Source organism: Heptranchias perlo, chromosome 17 (assembly GCF_035084215.1).
Source record: "Heptranchias perlo isolate sHepPer1 chromosome 17, sHepPer1.hap1, whole genome shotgun sequence".
In the NCBI taxonomy this organism is placed as follows: Eukaryota; Metazoa; Chordata; class Chondrichthyes; order Hexanchiformes; family Hexanchidae; genus Heptranchias; species Heptranchias perlo.
In genome coordinates, this window is record NC_090341.1 from 7,993,050 (window position 1) to 8,012,948 (window position 19,899).

At 43.2% G+C, this 19,899-nt stretch overlaps 2 protein-coding genes across 3 annotated transcripts in view; one reads left to right on the forward strand and one right to left on the reverse strand.

Annotated features, from left to right (window-relative positions):
• prkar2aa (protein kinase, cAMP-dependent, regulatory, type II, alpha A) overlaps positions 1 to 7,210 on the reverse strand; it is a 279,167-nt gene extending 271,957 nt beyond the window's left edge. For both annotated transcript variants that reach the window (XM_067998425.1, XM_067998424.1), the window contains exons 1-3: positions 6,957 to 7,210; positions 3,417 to 3,509; positions 167 to 294 (exon numbers count right to left, since the gene is read on the reverse strand). In XM_067998425.1, coding sequence (XP_067854526.1) covers positions 167 to 294; positions 3,417 to 3,509; positions 6,957 to 7,079 — 344 coding nt within the window. In that variant the 5' untranslated portion in view covers positions 7,080 to 7,210. The remainder of the gene's footprint in view (positions 1 to 166; positions 295 to 3,416; positions 3,510 to 6,956) is intronic.
• A 6,706-nt stretch (positions 7,211 to 13,916) lies between these two features.
• Positions 13,917 to 19,899, forward strand: part of LOC137334017 (rab GDP dissociation inhibitor beta-like) — a 59,340-nt gene continuing 53,357 nt past the window's right edge. The window contains exon 1 of the mRNA XM_067998426.1: positions 13,917 to 14,116. Coding sequence (XP_067854527.1) covers positions 14,072 to 14,116 — 45 coding nt within the window. The 5' untranslated portion in view covers positions 13,917 to 14,071. The remainder of the gene's footprint in view (positions 14,117 to 19,899) is intronic.

Sequence of the window (19,899 nt, forward strand, 5' to 3'; positions counted from 1 at the left end):
GTTCCGCTGATTCTACCTCGCTGCTATCTTGCAGATAGTTTAACATTTTTCTGGTACCCTCTAGAGTTGAAATGCGCCCATTTCTGTTAATTTATTATATAACAAATGATATTATAAAAGCTACAATTAAAAAAAGACTTGAGCTTCAATCTCAAAGATTACTCACGTGAGGACATCGTCGGGCGTCTTCTGCTGTAGTTTTTTGCCCAAACCAAATCCAAAGAAACACACAGCAAACATGGGTGCAACGCCAACAATTGGGGCAGCCATTCCCTTGTATAAACCTCGGATACCCTAAAGGAGAACGTCACAGGGCTCAATTAGCAGACTGTAGCAATTTCATTTGTGGCTGAAAAAATTCCAAAGTTACTCGAAATAATTCTGACTTTTTTTTCCTAAAGAGGATCTGCATTGTTGTCAACAGGCATCTCTCACGATATGTACAACATATAATACATGATTTTTTTTTGTCACGCTTATATGTCAAGCTTTAACATTGAAACTACCTATGTAAACATTTATAATGGAAATCATGTATGTAAAAGAGCTGCCTGGAATGATGTAATTGCAGGCTGTGGTCGGCAGGGGACATTGTGCAATGTGCTTTTGAAGTCTCTATTGCCATCTTGTATATAAAAATAATATATTCATCAACTAACCATATTTAATAAAACGTTATAAAATCAGGGGGAGAAAATCACTTCAGCAACTACACTTCAAAAGTACTTCATTGGCTATAAAGTGCTTTGGGACGTCCTGGGGTCATGGAAGACGCTATATAAATGCAAGTCTTTCTTTTTTTTTTACACTTCAATGTTGTATGATACTCTTATCTGTCACCTCAAATTGGGCCCATGCTGCCACCAGTGACAAACCTGCAACATACCAGCTCATACTTAGTGTTACACAGTTCATAGTATTCTCTTCAGGCACAGTCCAAGTTCAGAAGGTCAGCTCAACTCTCCCCCATTCAAGTGGGCATGGTTGGAAAGTTTCACATGCTTGCCTTGATACCTCACTGAAATTTTAGCGTCACCATCAGTCTTCCAAACCCTTTCCCTCTCCTGTCTCTACTGATTTCTCATTCTCCCTGAATAGCAATTCCTGTATATTACAAAGATCTGTCGTTCATTACAGTAACGCAGAGTGGGATACCCTGCAGGTACACAAACAGCAATGCAGTCAGTGCATAAACACAACAAATTCAGAATCACAGGGATCACGTGTCCAGTGCCATTTATGGCTTATGTTGGATGAACCAGCACCTGGCCTATATATCCTTGATAAAACTGCTATCTCCTCAGTTAATTCTTGCACTCCAGGAATTCAGCACAAAAGCTGCACATGACATTCTTGCTGAGCAACTTTTAACCTCTCACCTAGTCTACTTTTATCATCTCATGCAAGACTGCAACCACTGCAGAATATTTACACTAGTACATACTAGGGCCAATAAGTTCGAAAAAATTTACAATTCAAAAAGTTACTTCAATTTTATGATCTTTTTTTTGCCTCCCACCCTTGAAAAACAGAATTGCTTTCGAATTAGCTTTTTTTTTAAAAAAAATCTTTCTTGCGGTCAAATGTTACCAATTTTTTTTAAAAAATGTATTTAATTTTTATCCATGTAAATCAAGCCCCTGTTTTTTTCCTTGGTCTGACTGGATTTATGGGTCTGTGGTTGAGATGGCATTTGGGCAGTCTTTTCCCAGATTTCTACCAATGCTGGTCATTGACCAGGAGGCACAAGTAACTAACTGGGCAGGAATTTCTTGTCTACTTCTAACCTCCCACCCCGCCCATCCTTCCCTCACCCCCATCCATCCATCCCCTTCCCCCCCCCCCCCCCCCTCTCCCCCGCCATCCCTCCCCTTCTCCCCTCTCAGTTTCAGCATGAGGTCTCCCACCACTTTAGGGCTCAAATCAGGACCTTAGCTAAAACGTAGGAATCAGATCTGCATTCTCCCAACGTTTAGTGCTTCAATCCTTAGTCGAAAAACTTCCGAGGGACAACACTGGGAGCCATGGCATAAAACGTACCAGAGAAGCCCTGATAAGAAATGGGACTGGACAGCAATACGCTTAAAAGGGTAAGAAATAAGAATGTAAGAAATAGAAGGAATAGGCCATATGACCCCTCGAGCCTGCTCCGTCATTCAATAAGATCATGGCTGATCTTCGTACTCAACTCCACTTTCCCGCCCTATCCCCATATCCCTTGATTCCCTAAATGTCCAAAAATCTATCGATCTCAGTCTGTACATGTTGTACAGTAGGGTAGTGTTTTTTTATTATTGCTTTTGGGATGTGGGCTACATTGGCAAGGCCACATTTACTGCCCATCCCTAGTTGCTCTTGGGAACTAAGTCAACCACATAGTGGTACTGGACTAGCAACCCAAAGGTTACGAGTTCAAATAGCACCATGGCAAATTGTGGAAAACAACCCAATTGGTTCACTAATGCCCTTCGGGAAAGGGAGCCCAATATTCCTCTCAGTTGGGGATGGGCAATAAACGCAGCCCTGCCAGCCGACAAAAATAAAATTACATTTTTCAGAACACGAATGACAAGATACTGAATGTTATAGCCGTGGTCTCCAAAGAGACTCACCTACTCTGCTTCAAAAATACGGACTTCAGGCCTGTTTCCCACATCTCTGCCAACGTGAGATCTTGTACAACAATGGTCCGTGGTGGGTTTTTTTCCGTGGCCTGGCCTCTGTGCACCAACTGCTGGTTGCAGCATAGTTTGTGTCGTTGATACGAGCCCAATTTCTACGACTCTGTGGCTCAACACAATGCAGCTGCACCATGTCGACCTGCTTTCTTGTTCCACCAGACTCCTGGTCCACTGCAGCCTTTGCCAGGTTTTCATGATCCCCCTCTCTAACTTAACCAACCTGCTTTAACTATTCACACATTCACTTGGTCTCGTATTTGTCTTTTATTTCTCTCATCATCCTTTTATCTTATGCTGTTATCACTTCTGTCATTTGACCATCTCCTGTTCTCCACCTCATCACTAATGTCCTTCAGGAAAGGGAGCCCAACATCTCTCTCAGGTGGCCTTTACAGCTCATTCTTTTTGTATTTTCTTTTCCCCCGCTCTGTTCCTTCCTGTAAGCTATTCATCTGTGATATTTTCCAGTTCTGATGAAGGGTTGCGTCTGAAACGTTAACATTTTTCCATTCTTTACAGATGCTGCCCGACTAGCTGAGCGTTTCCAGGCATCCCCAGTTTTTGTTTCCGATTTCCAGCATCTGCAGTATTTTGTTTTTGTTTTTCCAATTGCACCATGAGTAGTGCCATTTAGAGGTATTAAAGATGCCTTATTTTAAGAAAAGGATTACAGACACATCCATTCACTGAAATTCTCTTATACAACAAGCAGCGCATGTGTTTTGTGGACCTCACCTCTCCAACCAGTGTCTTGCGGAAGCAGTCGAAGGTCCCCTTGAACTTGGGAGGTTGGCCAGGGAAGGGCTTTGGTTGTGTCTGTAACCGCACCTAAACAGGGGGCACCACGAGAAAGGAGCGATTAAGTTTCATTTCAGAGACAGCTTTAGGTGATCATACAAAGCAGTACCTCATCGACAAATCAGAAAAGTGGCAAGAGCTCCAGAAATGCTGCAGAATTGGCTGTAATCAAATTCCCTCTGTACTTTAGTCATCACTATCCACCTTCAAACTTGAGAAAAATAATTTTCGTTGGTTTCTTCTCCCCCCCCCCCCCTCCCACCATTAGTAAATATGTGCTCTGACCAACACATTGCAATTGAAGATACTGAAAAAAAAAATCAAAATAATTTCAACTGAGTTCCAACAAAACTGCCCCTAATTTGGTGCTAAATTGGCAATTCTCAATTGGGCCAATGTGGCAAATGATAAAAAGTTACTAAGACAGCAAGGGTGTTCTTCTGAAGCTGGGGCTGAAGAGAGGGAGGTTGGCTCTGCATCTAACCCATGCTGTAATCGATATGGGAAAGCTCGATGCTGACACTGAAATAGGAAATGTGTTGCATTCTCCATCAGTAACGTCCTTCATTTTGAAGGACACAAAAACCGCCTGAGCCAAAAGTTGCTCTCTTTTGAAAGGAGGGTGCAGGGAAGAGGATAGGGACTTAGAATCGTACTTATTATAATGCAGAGATGTGACAAAAGGTCTGACGACAGATCTTCGACCTGTTTCTTTCTCCACAGATGCTGCCTGACTTGCTGAGCTTCTCCAGCATTTTCTGTTTGCATTTGAGACAAAATCGTGTACTGCTGAGCAACAGAGGATCGGTACAGTGCTGAAAAAAACGTAGGTTTCAGAAGCAAAGGTTACAGTTTCAGCTTCAGAACCTCCCAGTCTTAAATCAAGAGACAATTCTCCCTACAACTAGAAAAGCTTACCCTTAACATTGACTACATTGGCTCCCGGTCCACCAACAAATTTTAAACAAATTTAAAATTCTCATCCCGGTGTTCCAATCCCAACATGACCTCTCCCCTCCCTATCTCTGTAACATCCTCCAGCTCTACAACCCTCAGACTTCTGCATTCCCCGACGTCCTTCGCCCCACCATTGGCGGTTGTGCCTTTAGCCATCTAGGTCCTAAACTCTGGAATTCTCTCCCTGAACCTTTCCACCTCTCTCTCCTCCTGTAAGAGGCTCAATAAAACCTACCTCTGTGACCAAGCTTTTGATCACCAGTCCTAACGTCTCCTTCTTTGGCTCGGTGTCAATTTTTGTCCGATAGGCGCCTTGGGACATTTTACTACGTTAACGGCACTATGTAAATGTAAGTTGATGTTATTAACAATCAAGAAACTGTGCCCCTCACTGACAGCCAATAAATGCTAATTTACCATGACAGCTTACGTCACCCTGCATTTCCAACCTAGACTGACCATCATGCCACTCTGCATCGTCCCAAGACCAGGATTTCGGATAGGAGGAAACCGCCCCATTCCCCAGATGCATCCTTGCAGCTGACAGATCATTTGACCCTGTGTCTCCTCCCCAAGGCTGAGTGATTGTGACTGGATACAGGAAGAACAAAACCACCAGAAACTGGTCTGCTCCCTCTGACACACACCTCTGGCAAAACAGCAGCAAACTTGGATAATGTGCAGTTCGCTGAGATGATGATAGATGAAGGAAGATCAGGAAGGGTACACCTACATCACCCCCCTCAAAACAGAAGTTGCAGCCAGTGTCAGAGAACTACAGGTCACCAGCTCGATGGCCCTGAGGGAAACACAACACAGGACCTTAAAAAAAAGTGGGGGGGGGGGGGGGGGGGGGGGAGGAAAGAGAGGAGAAAGAGAAGAATAGTTGAGGCAAATAGCATTTATGCATTTAAGGGGAAGCTAAATAAGTACATGAGGGAGAAAGGAATAGAAAGATAGGGTGAGGTGAAGTAAGGTGGGAGGAGGCTCGTGTGGAGCATAAACATCAGCATAGACCAGTTGGGCCGACTTGTTATCAAAATTGAAGCACATAGAATTAAAAGGACAGTTACTGCGTGGATACGAAATTGGCTAAGGGACAGAAAACAGAAAGTAGTGGTGAACGGTTGTTTTTCAGACTGGAGGGAAGTGTGCCGTGGTATACCCCACAGTTGGGACCACTGCTCTTTTTGGTATGTATTAATGGCCTGGACTTGGGTAAGCAGGATATATTTTCAAAGTTAGCAGATGACACTAAACTTAGAAATGTAGTAAACAGTGAGGAGGATAGTAACAGACTTCAGGAGGACATAGACAGACTGGTGAAATGGGCAGATACATGGCAGATGAAATTTAACGCAGAGAAGCGTAGAGTGATTCATTTTCGTAGGAAGAATGAGAGGCAGCAAGAACTAAATGGCACAATTTTAAAGGGGGTGTAGGAACAGAGAGACCTGGGGGTGTACGTACACAAGTCTTTGAAGCTGGCAGGACGAGTTGAGAAGGCTGTTAAAAAAAAAAGGTATACGGGATCCTTGGCTTTATAAATAGAGGCATAAGCAAAGAAGTTTTCCAAATCTTTATAAAACACTGGTTAGGCCCCTGTTGGAGTATTGCGTCCAATTCTGGGCACCACACTTTAGGAAGGATGTCAAGGCCTTAAAGAGGGTGCAGAAGACATTTACTAGAATGGTACAGCAATGAAAAACTTCAGGTATGTGGAGACACTAGAGAATCTGAGGTTGTTTTCCTTAGAGCAGAGAAGGTTAAGGGGAGATTTAATAGAGGTGTTCAAAATCATGAAGGGTTTTAATAAACGAGAAACTGTTTCCAGTGGCAGAAAGGTCAGTAACCAGAGAAAACAGATTTAAGGTAATTGACTAAAGAACTAGAGGCAACATGAGGGAAAATAATTTACACGTTATGATCTGGAATGCACTGCCTGAAAGGGTGGTGGAAGCAGATTCAATAATAACTTTCAAAGGGAATTGAACAAATACGTGGAAAAACTTGCAGGGCTATGGGGAAAGAGCAGGGGGAGTGGGACCAATTAGATAGCTCCTTCAAAGAGCTGAATAGCCTGTTTCTGTGATGTAAATTCTATGAAATGTAATATGAAATAATCAAGCTTAGCATTCTGTTATTTTCATTGGGAAAAATAGGGCACTATCCAAGCAATGAAATCCCCAAAAACAGTAAAAACCCCACAGTCCCATGAAATAAAACAGATGGTGAAATTATGCAAGAATATTTTTTAAAAGGTACCTAAAGAAATATAGATAAATAGAAATAAACAGTACAATATAGAGTGCAATACATAAAAAGTGTAATATGTAAACATAAGTCGCAGCAGTTATTTAACTTCACACAATATCTCCTTCAGATTATTGCCTTGGTGCAAACTTCATTTGGTGCCCGAGGGGAAGGGGGTAGGGGAACAGCCCCGGCCCCGACCCAGGGCCAGGGCCTAGATCCTCGGGTTTGGGTGCCTGCCGCCCCGGACTGAGGTGGGATCCTTACTTTGATCGTGTCCAGCGGGTGGCCGGCGAACACCAGGCACACCCCGCCGAAACCGCCGGCGAAGAAATTCTTGACGGGGCTGACGGCCTGCTGCCGCGGCCTGGGCTCCTTCTCCCCGGACATTTTCCCGACCCGAAAAGCCTCGGCTGGCGGCTGAGCTGCGTTGGTGGCCCCGGCAACCGAGCGCGAACCTTTAACCTACATGGGGCGCCGACGGACACCTTTCCGTCCGGACACCAGCCCTCGGCCACGTCAGCTGACGCGCGGTGCACCGACCAAATACCGCCCCCGGGTGGCCAAATCTTAAGGTTGGGCAAGATTGTCATCAACTTTTGCCTCTTGTTTTTTTTTAAAAAAATGAATCCATAAAGATAACACTAGAGAAACAAATCTGCATCTGCATCCTTTGTTTTTTTTGTTTTTAAGGAGGCACAGCTAATTATGAGGGAGTTTTCATAGAATCATACAGCACAGAAAAGAGGCCATTCGGCCCATCGTGCCTGTGCCTGCTCTTTGAAAGCGCTATCCAATTTAGTCCCACCACCTCCCCTGCTCTTTCCCCCATGGGGACAAATTGTTTCCAGTGGCAGGAGGGTCGGTAACCAGAGGGCATAAATTTAAGAGAATTGGCAAAAGAGCCATAGGGGAGATATAAGGAGTTTTTTTTTTAACGCAGCGAGTTGTTATGATCTGGAAGGGTGGTGGAAGCAGATTCAACGGTGTCTTTCAAAAGGGAACTGAATATATGCTTGAAAAGGGCTGTGGGGAAAGAGCAGGGGAGTGGGACTAATTGAATAGCTCTTTCAAAGAGCCAGCACAGTCACAATGGTCCAAATGGCCTCCTTCTGTGCTGTAAGATTCTAAAAGAATTGAAACATAAAGCCCAATTTCAACAGAACCAAAACGAAACTTATAAAAACTAAATCATAATGTTATTGCGTGCGTCTATTAGACACTCTATTCCCTGCGGCGCCCACAGGTCACGGAAGGATTAATTTTGAGGATCACTTCCACTTGTCTAGATTCTTTGTCAAACTTTTTTTTTGATTCCTCGTTTACCCAAGCACTCAACAGGATGATGCAAATTGCTTCAAAGGCCTATCGAAGCAAATTGCATCACCGTTGCAAATTAATTATAATTTAATTTAGGCAAATTAAATTATAAATACATTTATAAAGAAGGGATCAATGGTTCTGTTACCCATAGCATACAGGGGAACTCTTCCCCCACAGTTGTTTCATATTTTATTCCCAATGGCCAATATAATATCCCTTTTGACAAGGATGGATACAGGAATGTTGGGTGCTATCCTAAATCACCAACAAACGTCCATCATGTTTGGTTAAAGAAGAAGGAATTGGATAGTCTTAGTTCAATAATTTGATTTAATGTTAGATGTTGCGTCCTGTTTGACCCTGAGCCCATATCTTCTCCATCGCAAAGGTGGCCTACTTCCACCTCTGTATCATTGCCCGCCTCTATCCCTACATCAGCCCATCTGCTGATGAAACCCTCATCCATGCCTTGTAACCTCCAGACATGGCTAGTCCAATGCTCTCCTGGCTGGCCTCCCATCCTCTACTCTTTGTAAACTTCAGCTCATCCAAAGCTCTGCTACCCTTATCCTACCCCAGAGCCCTGTTCTCCCTAACCTACATTGGATCTCAGCTGCTATTATCTCAAATTTAAAATTCTCAACCCTGTGTTTAAATCCCTCCATGGCCTCGCCCCTTCCTAACTCTGTAACCTCCCCCAGTGCCACAACCCCACCCCAAGCTCTCTGTTCCTCTTAATCCGTCCTTTTGTACATCCTCCCTTCCCTTTGCCCCACCATTGATAGCTATGTTTTCAGCTGCCTAGGTCCAATGCTCTGGAATTCCCTCACTAGATTGCTGTACCTCTCTCTACCTCCCTCTGTTCCTATAAGGACTTCCTAATTGTTCCTTCTTTGGCTCAGTGTCCATTTTTTTCCTTACACCTTTGCGAAGCACCCTTGAACGATTTTCTACATTGAAGGCATGATATAAATGAAGGTTGTGGTTAAATAAAGTAGCCAATTTGGATCCAGCAAGATTCCACAAATTGCAGGGACAATCCTGGAAATTAAAGGATTTTTTCTCATTCAGGAAGTCTGATTATGTTACATTGATATTTGTTAAAAATTCCTTGGTCATTTTAAGAACAATTCATAGTGAATTACTCCACTTAGATGTTTTTATGAGCCAGGCTTTATTTTAATGTATTGGTGATCCAAAAGGAAAAGTCTGAAAGATTTGCACCATAGCTATGGTTTTCACCTCTGCTCTAAACCATTGTCTTCTCTTTTTTGCATTTTGACAAATATTTATCAACTTATCTTGGAACCACAATATGCTTGAGGGAAAGAGTTGTTGGTGAGAGTTGGCAATTTTAACAAGTGTGTTAACAATTGGAGAAATACTGAACTAGGCCATGAAACAAAGGTCAGACTATATACTGTATAAGCAACTTGTTATCTATCATACCACATGGCTGTGTAAACAGGTAAAGGCTACAGAGAAGAACTTTGAGACTTTCAACATCAAATGTTGATAATGGACAGACAGGGTAACGACAAGATAGGGAAAGAAAAAAGCAGCTGCTGTTAATCCAATTTGCAAGGTGAAAGCCTCTCAGTTGGCTAGGTCATGTGTTAAGAATGTAAGACCCCAGATGGCAGTATCAAGCATTGAAATAGCAGCTGAGTGGAAAAGAGAAGTATAGAAGGCCAAAAATAACCCGGTAAAGTACTACAAAGCAGGACCTCACAGCAGTCGGTGTCACAGCAAAGAGGGTGGAGTGGAAGAGAACGGTGTTGGCCTTATGTGCCTAGTTACAGACAAAGGCTCCCCTGATGACACCAAACTATCTAGGTCAGGAAAATCCTGAGTTTCATCTGTGATCAGTTAGCTGGTCTCGGGGCAGGAAAGTCCTAACCTAGGAAACCAGCAAAAGCTGACTAATAGCTTCAAAAAAGTTGACACAGACTCCAAAAAGCTGACAGCTCAAAAGTGGCCCTCAATGAAAGCCTGAATAAAAGACACGTGACAGCAAATAATTACACTGAAAGTGCAGTGGGACATGAGCTTCCAAATATGCCCAATATTCCTTCACTTTTAAGTACAAGAAAGCCCAAAGGGAAAATACAAGTACTAAAGGCACAAGGTTTACCTTCTAAGGTAGTCTGGAGGCCCACCCATAAAATTTTGATTTTTGTCATTTTATTTGGTGTATTTCATAGAATCATAGAATCATAGAAAGGTTTTTTTTTTATTCGTTCACGGGATGTGGGCGTCGCTGGCAAGGCCGGCATTTATTGCCCATCCCTAATTGCCCTCGAGAAGGTGGTGGTGAGCCGCCTTCTTGAACCGCTGCAGTCCGTGTGGTGACGGTTCTCCCACAGTGCTGTTAGGAAGGGAGTTCCAGGATTTTGACCCAGCGACAATGAAGGAACGGCGATATATTTCCAAGTCGGGATGGTGTGTGACTTGGAGGGGAATGTGCAGGTGGTGTTGTTCCCATGCGCCTGCTGCCCTTGTCCTTCTAGGTGGTAGAGGTCGCGGGTTTGGGAGGTGCTGTCGAAGAAGCCTTGGCGAGTTGCTGCAGTGCATCCTGTGGATGGTGCACACTGCAGCCACAGTGCGCCGGTGGTGAAGGGAGTGAATGTTTAGGGTGGTGGATGGGGTTACAACATGGAAGGAGGCCAATCGGCCCATCGAGTCCACACCGGCTCTATGCAAGAGCAATCCAGCTAGTCCCATTCCCCTGCCTTAGCCTGCAAATTTTTTCCTTTCAAGTACTTATCCAGTTCCCTTTTGAAGGCCATGATTGAATCTGCCTCCACCACCCCTTCAGACAGCGCATTCCAGAACCTAACCATTCGCTGTGTAAAAAAGTTTTTCCTCATGTCACCTTTGGTTCTTTTGCCAATCACCTTAAATCTATGTCCTCTGGTCCTTGACCCTTCCGCCAATGGGAACAGTTTCTCTCTATCTACTCTGTCCAGACCCTTCATGATTTTGAATATCTCTACCAAATCTCCTCGCAACCGTCTCTGTTCCAAGGAGAACAACCCCAGCCTCTCCAGTCCATCCTCGCAACCAAAGTCCCTGGAATCACTCCAGCAAATCTCCTCTGCACCCTCTCCAAGGCCCCCACATCCCCCCTCAAAGTGCGGCGCCCAGAACTGGACACAACACTCCAGTTGTGGCCGAACCAGTGTTTTACAAAGGTTCATCATGACTTCCATACTCCTGCACTCCATGCCTCTATCCATAAAGCTTTTTTAACCGCTTTCTCAACCCGTCCTGCCACCTTCAATGATTTGTGCGCCTATACCCCCAGATCTCTCTGTTCCTGTACCCCTCCCAGAGCCATTCCCTCTAGTTTACACTGCCCCTCCTTGTTCCTCCCACCAAAACGCAACACTTCGCATCTCTCCACACCAAATTTCATCTGCCACGTGTCCGCCCATTCCACCAGCCCGTTCACATCCTCCCGAAGTCCATCACCACCCTCCCTACTGTCCACTACCCCTTCAAGCCCCGTGCCATCCACAAACTCTGAAATTGTGTCCTGTACACCCAAATCCAAGTCACCAACATACATCAAGAAAAGCAGCGGTCCCAGCGCCAGTGTTTTGAAATCTACAATGTAATAAATCTAAAAAGGAAAAAAATTTTAATCACTTTTATAGAAAACATCTCTCTAGTTGCCAGTGGGAGGGAAGGGAGGAACAGGAGGAAATGTCAGAAGCTGCATTTGGGGATGGAGAGAGAGGTGAAGCCACGAGAAGCACTTGATGGGGAGGGGAAGAGAGAGGGAGAGAGAGAGAGAAAGAGCGAGAGAGAGGAGAAAATAGGAACTGCATTTTGTGGGGAGGGTAGAAAAGCTGAGAGTATTGCTTTGAGGAAGCTGTGTCTGATTGGTTCGTTAAAAACCCAAATGTTGTTTTTAAGATAAAAAGGGGGCAAAATATGAAGTACTGAGAAGACTTGAAAATCAATCAGAGTATACCATTTGTCATGTAAAAATGCAAATATTTCCAGGAGACCATTGGACTCTTCCCTCTCTTAGAAATGCAAAACTAGTTGTGGGGTGACAGCATTTGGAAGGACTGCTACAGTTCTAAATGTTTAGGCTACAATACTGTCTGAAATGATCCTATCGGCAATAAGACTAGGTTTTAGAACCTTATTTGCTATTCAGCAATTTAAAAAAAAGAAAATGAATGAAAACTTTTATCTCCCAGTTGGATGACAGAATCATGATTGGCTATGATACATCCTATAGTTCAATAGCCTACCAACATTGACTGCCTAGATTCACACAAATAAGAATCACCATTTGACTGAAGTGCTGAGAGCTGCTGGTGTCTGTGGAACTTTACCCCATTTGGAGACAATGTATTCAAAAGAGATGGGGAAGAAATGGAGGCGAAGAAATAAGGATGCAGTTTAACTGTCACTTTGCTGCAGAGCATATTTCATTTTGAAACTATGTAAAATTAACATCTGTAACTTCTTTAGCTGGGTTGTGATTTGATTCTAAGGGGAGTGATGCGAGACTCCAAGGACGAGGCTGTCTCACACCTCTTGGGATTGACAGCATGTGGAGTTTAACTTTTGTGTAGTGTCAAACCAGGTTTAAAAATGCTTAGGGATTCTTTGGACCCTCCAGGTACTTTAGATAAACTTACAATTTCTGTAGTTGTTTTAAATATTTTGAGAAAGTGGGAACTCCCTCCCACGGTCTCAAGACATATCAGTACGCATGCATAGAGCCCTCTTCATCACTTGAGAATTCAAATTGGAAGCAGATAGTACCTGGTGGAACCAATTCTGTCGCTACTGGTTTCAGAGGAAGAAGCTTGGAGGGAGGTGACAATGTCTTATGTACATTGTTCCCCAGCTGTTCCAAAAAAAATGAGCCTGTTAAAATCCACCCCCTTATGGGACAGCTCTAATCTTTTAATTTTCATTGAGATAACAATAACCAGAACCACTGGGTTATGGTGACTGAAAGTCAAATTCTCATTATTATATAGGAATCTGTGATTTTTCACGTTTCTGCAAGTCTGCCTGTTTATAATTAGGACCACTAGTTTATTGAATATGTCAAATTCCATTTTTATTATATAGATTATAGTATTTAACCCTTGATTTGGGGTTGCATTCAATAATTGTGTCCATTTTTCAGGAAAAAAAGTACACAAGCTAATAGCTTTCTTAAGGGTGATGATGTAAATCAGAATGGACTATATTTCTCAGCAAGCTCCATCGGTCTCCTGACATTTCTGCGGCACAAACTGGAACTACCAAACTTGGAGGAATGCCAGAAACTCCATAACTCCAATAGATTCTAGGCCCCAGACACAGAAGTCCTTTTCATGGGGTTTTTTTTTTCCTTCCCACTATATGAACTGCATTACATCACACGGTTACCACGCCAACTTGTCACCTCTTGTCGTGACACCGTGCCTTGCATTGTCATTGTAAATCAACGAATGCCATTATAGACGAACTGCCAAGTAGAAGCATTGGGACTACATCTCCCACGCTGCTTTGCGGTGAAACCCACCGCGCAGAATCCGAGCCGGGCCGTTTCCCCAGACGGACTACAACTCCCAGAATGCCCGCGCGCCTCAGTCATGCGCAATGCGAGTTATCAGCCGCCTCCTGGCAGTTGATGGAGGACGCGCTGGCACTACTTTATCCATTGGACAGGTGGGGGTGGTATTCCTGGGCCGCTCGTTTTTCTTTTGGTGCTGAGCTCTGTCCCCTTGAAAGTCACTACCTAATATTTCAATTAATATTGTGAGGCAATGTTCTTGATTTTGAGATCTAAATGGAGACATTGTATGTGTTTTATTTTGCTGCACTATTTTCTTTTCTTGTGGCGGACGCATACTTTGTTTGTGAGTGGTGTGTTGCGGTCTCTGCTGATAAGCTCCAACCTGTCAGTAGGGAGAGGCTCAGCTCAGGAGTAGGTGGGGTGTACGCAATAAATAATACTATTTAAAAATAAATAAGAACTTTTAGAATCATTGTGACACAGTAAGTAATATCAAAAATAACAAGCAACAATAACGACGACTATGGATGAAGAATATGATGTGATTGTCCTGGGGACTGGATTGAAGGTGAGGTTGCCAATAATTAAAATAAACCCCTTGTATTAATATTTGATTTGAGAGTGGGTGGAGGAGTTGGGGGGGAAAAATACAATGGCTCTAAGGGCTAGACTGCTGTTGTCATGCAATACCAATTGCCTTCGAGAACAAGAATATTGCAGAAAGAGTTATACTTTTTTTTGATGGGCTGTAGTCGAACATTGTCAACTGTTGTTGGTACAGAAATCTTGTAATGATTTAACCTTTCAGAATCAAACTGTGAAGTTTAAAATTTATTAATTGGGGGAGGGGAAAAAAACAGACGTTGCTTGACCTGATGAGTCTTTCTAGCATTTTCTGTTTTTATAACATTTTTTTAAAAAAAACCTGTTTCTAAATTGAGTTAGAATGGTATATCAAAACCAGGAATATTGTTGTGAATTGCCTGTTGTGTAAAATACAATTTAAGTTAATCAAATGTTTAAGAAATTCAGTATTGTAAGACTGCAGTTGTGAAATATACAGTCAACTTCATTTGATATTTTTCTTTAGTAAGTAGTACTTGAAAATCCTAAATTATTCTCTTTCTGTAACTGTTGTGTTCAGTGCTATTGTGTGATTCTCATCTGTATAAATACTTCCCTGTATGGATGCTTTTGTTTAATGCAAATCATGGAATTTTCTTTTCCTAATGTATTGTGCAAGGTATGATTAAAATGTATAAGTCAGTAGCAGGAAACAACATGACACTTAAACATTTGGAGAATCTGGCATTATAATTAACAAGCAGCTGAGAAATAATGGAACTGATCTTTTATTTTACCTTTGACTGTGAATCACTAATCAGGAAATAAAATATTGTGGAAAAATAGGCTGTTTACCTGAAATTTACTATCTAAATGTACCATTATCCTGCACCAAATCCTTCTTGCCCATCACCCCTATCCTTGCTGACCTACATTGGCTCCTGATTTCCCCCAGTGCTTCAAATTTAAATTTCTTATCCTTGTGTTTAAAATCCTTCCATGGCCTCTCCCCTCTCTACCTTTGTGTTACAACCTGCTGCCTCCTCCTCTCCCCAAGAAATCCATGTTCTTCTAATGCATCCCCCACTCCCTTTGCCCAACCATTGGCGGCCAAGCCTTCAGCCACCTGGGCCCCTTGCTCTAGAATTTTCTCCCTAAACCCCTCTGCCTCCACTCTTCATAAAATCCTTAAACCCCATTTCATAGAATCATAGAAAGGTTACCGCACGGAAGGAGGCCATTTGGCCCATGGAGTCCACGTCTGCTCTATGCGAGAGCAGTCCAGCCAGTCCCACTCCCCTGCCTTTTCCCTGTAGCCCTGCAAAATTTTCCCTGTCAAGTACTTATCCAGTTCCTTTTTGAAGGCCATGATTGAATCTGCCTTCACCACCCCCTAGGGCAGTGCATTCCAGATCCTAACCACTCTCTGTGTAAAAATATTTTTCCTCATGTCACCTTTGGTTCTTTTGCCAATCACCTTAAATCTGTGCCCTCTGGTCCTTGACTCTTCTGCCAATGGGAACAGTTTCTCTCTATCTATCTACCCTCTCTAGACCCTTCATGATTTTGAATATCTCTATCAAATCTCCTCTCAACCTTCTCTGTTCCAAGGAGAACAACCCCAGCTTCTCCAGTCTATCTATGTAACTAAAGTCCCTCAAACCTGGAATCATTCTAGTAAATCTCTTCTGCGCCCTCTCTATGCCCTTCACATCTTTCCTGAAGTGCGGTGCCCAGAACTGGACACAATATGCCAGTTGTGGCCAAACCAGTGTTTTATAAAGGTTCATCGTAACTTCCATACTTTTGTACTCTATGCCTCTATTTATAAAGCTCAGGATCTCATATGCTTTTTTAACCACTTTCTCAACCTGCCCTACCACCTTCAATGATTTGTGCACATATACCCCCAGGTCTTTCTGTTCCTATACCCCTTTTAGAATTGTGCCCTCTAGTTTATATTGCCTTTCTTCATTCTTCCTACCAAAATGTATCACTTCACATTTTCCTGCGTTAAATTTTGTCTGCCCATGCCACCAGCCTTTCTATATCCTCTTGAAGTCTATCACTATCCTCCTCACTGTTTACTACCTTTCCAAGTTTTGTGTCATCTGCAAATTTTGAAATTGTGCCCTGTACACCCAAGTCATTAATATATATCCAGAAAAGCAGTGGTCCCAGCACTGACCCCTGGAGAACACCACTGTACATCTCCCTCCAGTCTGAAGAACAACCGTTCACCACTACTCTGTTTCCTGTCCCTTAGCTAATTTTATATCCATGTTGCTACTGCCCCCTTTATTCCATAGGTCGCAACCTTGATGATAAGCCTACCGTGCGGCACTTTATCAAACACCTTTTGAAAATCCATATACACCACATCAACTGCATTGCCCTCATCTACCCTCTCTGTTACCTCATCAATAAACTCTATCAGGTTAGTTAAACACGATTTGCCTTCAACAAATCCGTGCTGGCTTTCCCTAATCAATCCACCCTCGTCTAATTGACTGTTAATTCTGTCCCGGATTATCGTTTCTAAAAGTTTCCCCACCACTGAGGTTCAAGTGACTGGCCTATAGTTGCTGGGTTTATCCTTGCACCCTTTTTTGCACAAGGGTGTAACACTTGCAATTCTCCAGTCCTCTGGCACCACCCACATATCTACGGAGGTTTGTAAGATTATGGCCAGTACCTCCACAATTTCCACCCTTGCTTCCCTCAGCAACCTAGGATGCATCCCATCTGGACCGGGTGATTTATCTACTTTAAATACAGCTAGCCTTTCTGGTACCTCTTTTATGAATTTTTAGCCTATCCAGTATCTCAATTTATATCTTCCTTTACTTAGACTGTGGCAGCAGCATCTTCCTTGGTAAAGACAGATGCACAGTGCTCATTTAGTACCTCAGCCTTCCCCTCTGCTTCCATGAGTAGATGTCCTTTATGGTCCCTAATCGGCCCCACCCCTCCTTATTATCCGTTTCCTGTTTACATGCCTGTAGAAGACTTTTGGATTCCCTTTTTATGTTGGCTACCAGTCTATTCTTATACACTCTCTTTGCCCCTCATTTCCTTTTTCACTTCCGCTCTGAACTTTCTATATTCAGCCTGGTTCTCACTTGTTTTTTTTTGTTCATGGGATGTGGGCATCGCTGGCAAAGCCAGCATTTATTGCCCATCCCTAATTGCCGTTGAGAAGGTGGTGGTGAGCCGCCGCCTTGAACCACTGCAGTCTGTGTGGTGAAGGTTCTCGCACAGTGCTGTTAGGTAGGGAGTTCCAAGATTTTGACCCAGCGACTATGAAGGAACGGCGATATATTTCCAAGTTGGGATGGTGTGTGACTTGGAGGGAAACGTGCAGGTGGTGGTGTTCCCATGTGTCTGCTGCCCTTGTCCTTCTAGGTGGTAGAAGTTGCGGGTTTGGGAGGTGCTGTCGAAGAAGCCTTGGTGAGTTGCTGCAGTGCATCCTGTAGATGGTATACACTGCAGCCACGGTATGCCGGTGGTGAAGGGAGTGAATGTTTAGGGTGGTGGATGGGGTACCTGACATCTGTCATATGCCCCTTTTTTCTGTTTCACCGTACTCACTATCTCTTTTGTCATCCAGGGAGCTCTGGCTTTAGTTGCCCTTCGTTTCTGCCTCGTGGGAATATGCCTAGACTGCACCGAATCATCTCCTTAAAGGCCACCCACTGTTCACTTACAGTTTTGCCTGCCAATCTTTGATTCCAATTTACCCGGGCCAGATCTGTTCTCATCCCATTGAAATTGGCCCTCCTCAATTGAGTATTTTTATTTTCGAGTGGTCCATGTCCTATTCTATAGTTTTTCTAAACCTTATGGTACTATGATTGCTGTTCCCAAAATGCGCTCCTGCTGACTCTTGCTCCACTTGGCCCACCTCATTCCCAAAACCAAGTCCAGCAATGCTTCCTTCCTTGTTTGGCCAGAAATGTACTGGTTAAGAAAGTTATCCTGGACACATTTCAAAAATTCTTCCTTCTCTGTGCCCCTTATTGTTATCCCAGGCTATATTAGGATAGTTGAAGTCCCCAGTTATCACTACTCTATAGCTTTTGCACTCTCCTGTAATTTCCCTGCAAATTTGCTCCTCTATATCCTTCCCACTAGTTGGTGGCCTATAGAGTACACCCAGTAGTGAAATGGCACTTCCTTTTATTTTTTAACTCTAACCAAATAGATTCTGTCCTTGACCCCTCCAGGACATCCTCTCTCTCTCCAGTACTGCAATATTCTCCTTAATCAATACTGCCATCCCCCCTCCTTTCTTTTCTTCCCTATCTTTCCTGAACATCTTGTATCCAGGAATATTTAGTACCCAATCCTGCCCTTTTATGAGCCAGGTCTCCGTTATCGCCACAACATCATATTCCCATGTGGCTGTTTGCGCCTGCAGCTCACCAAGCTTTTTGGTCACCCCTCCTAATATTTCCTCCTTTGGCTCGTCATCCATTTTTTCACCCTCATGCTACTGTGAACATGAGAACATAAGAAATAGGAGCAGGAATAGGCCATATGGGCCCCCAAGCCTGCTGTGCCTTTCAATCAAATCATGGCTGATCTTCAACCTCAACTCCACTTTCCTGCCCGATCCCCATATCCCTTGATTCCCCTAGAGTCTAAAAATGTATCTACATTCGCCCTGAATATACTCAACGACTCAACATCCACAGCCCTCTGGGGCAGAGAATTCCACAGATTCACAACGTTTTGAGTGAAGAAATGCCTCCTCATCTCAGTCTTAAATGGCCGACCCCTTATCCTGCGACAACACCCCCTAGTTCTAGACTCTCCAGCCAGGGGAAACAATCTCTCAGCCTCTACCCTGTCAAGCCCCCTCAGAATCTTATAGATTTCAATGAGATCCCCTCTCATTCTTCTAAACTCCAGAGAGTATAGGCCCATTCTACTCAATCTCTCATCCCAGGAATTAATCCAGTGAACCTTTATTGCACCGCCTCTAAGGCAAGTATATCATTCCTTAGATAAGGAGACCAAAACCGTACATAGTACTCCAGGTGAGGTCTCACAAAAGCCCTGTACAATTGTAACAAGACTTCCTTATTCTTTTTACTCCAACCCCCTTGCAATAAAGACCAACATGCCATTTGCCTTGCTAATTGCTTGCTGTACCTGCATGCTAACTTTTTGTGTTTCTGGTACCAGGACACCCAAGTCTCTGGACACCAACATTTAATAGTTTCTCACCATTTGAAAAATGTTCTGTTTTTCTGTTGTTCCTACCAAAGTGGATAATCTCACGTTTTCCCCACATTATATTCCATCTGCCACCTTCTTGCCCACTCACTTAACCTGTCTATATCCCTTTGCAGATTGTGTCCTCCTCGCACTTACTTTCCCACCTAGCTTTGTATCATCAGCAAACTTGGATACATTATACTTGGTCCCTTCATCCGAGTGAAGCGATTTGGGTGGTTTTTCTAGCTTAAAACTGTATCCATGCAAGTTGTTTTATTACCGTTTCCAGCAATAGAGAGGAAAGATAAAATCAATTAACTGTTACATAGGTACTGCTTTGCATATTTTTTATAGAAAAGGTTATATACAACTGTGCACAGCACAGGTGTTTAGTTTACTTTTAAGCTTATTATTGACTGGACTCCCATAATATCTGAACTATAATTTTTTTAAATTAATTTATTCTGTGAACTGTAATAGGTTTATGAAAAAGTACTCCATTGGGCTTCTCTTCATTTATTTAGCATAATGGTGCCTTTGCTTATCTAACTGACACCTTTTATA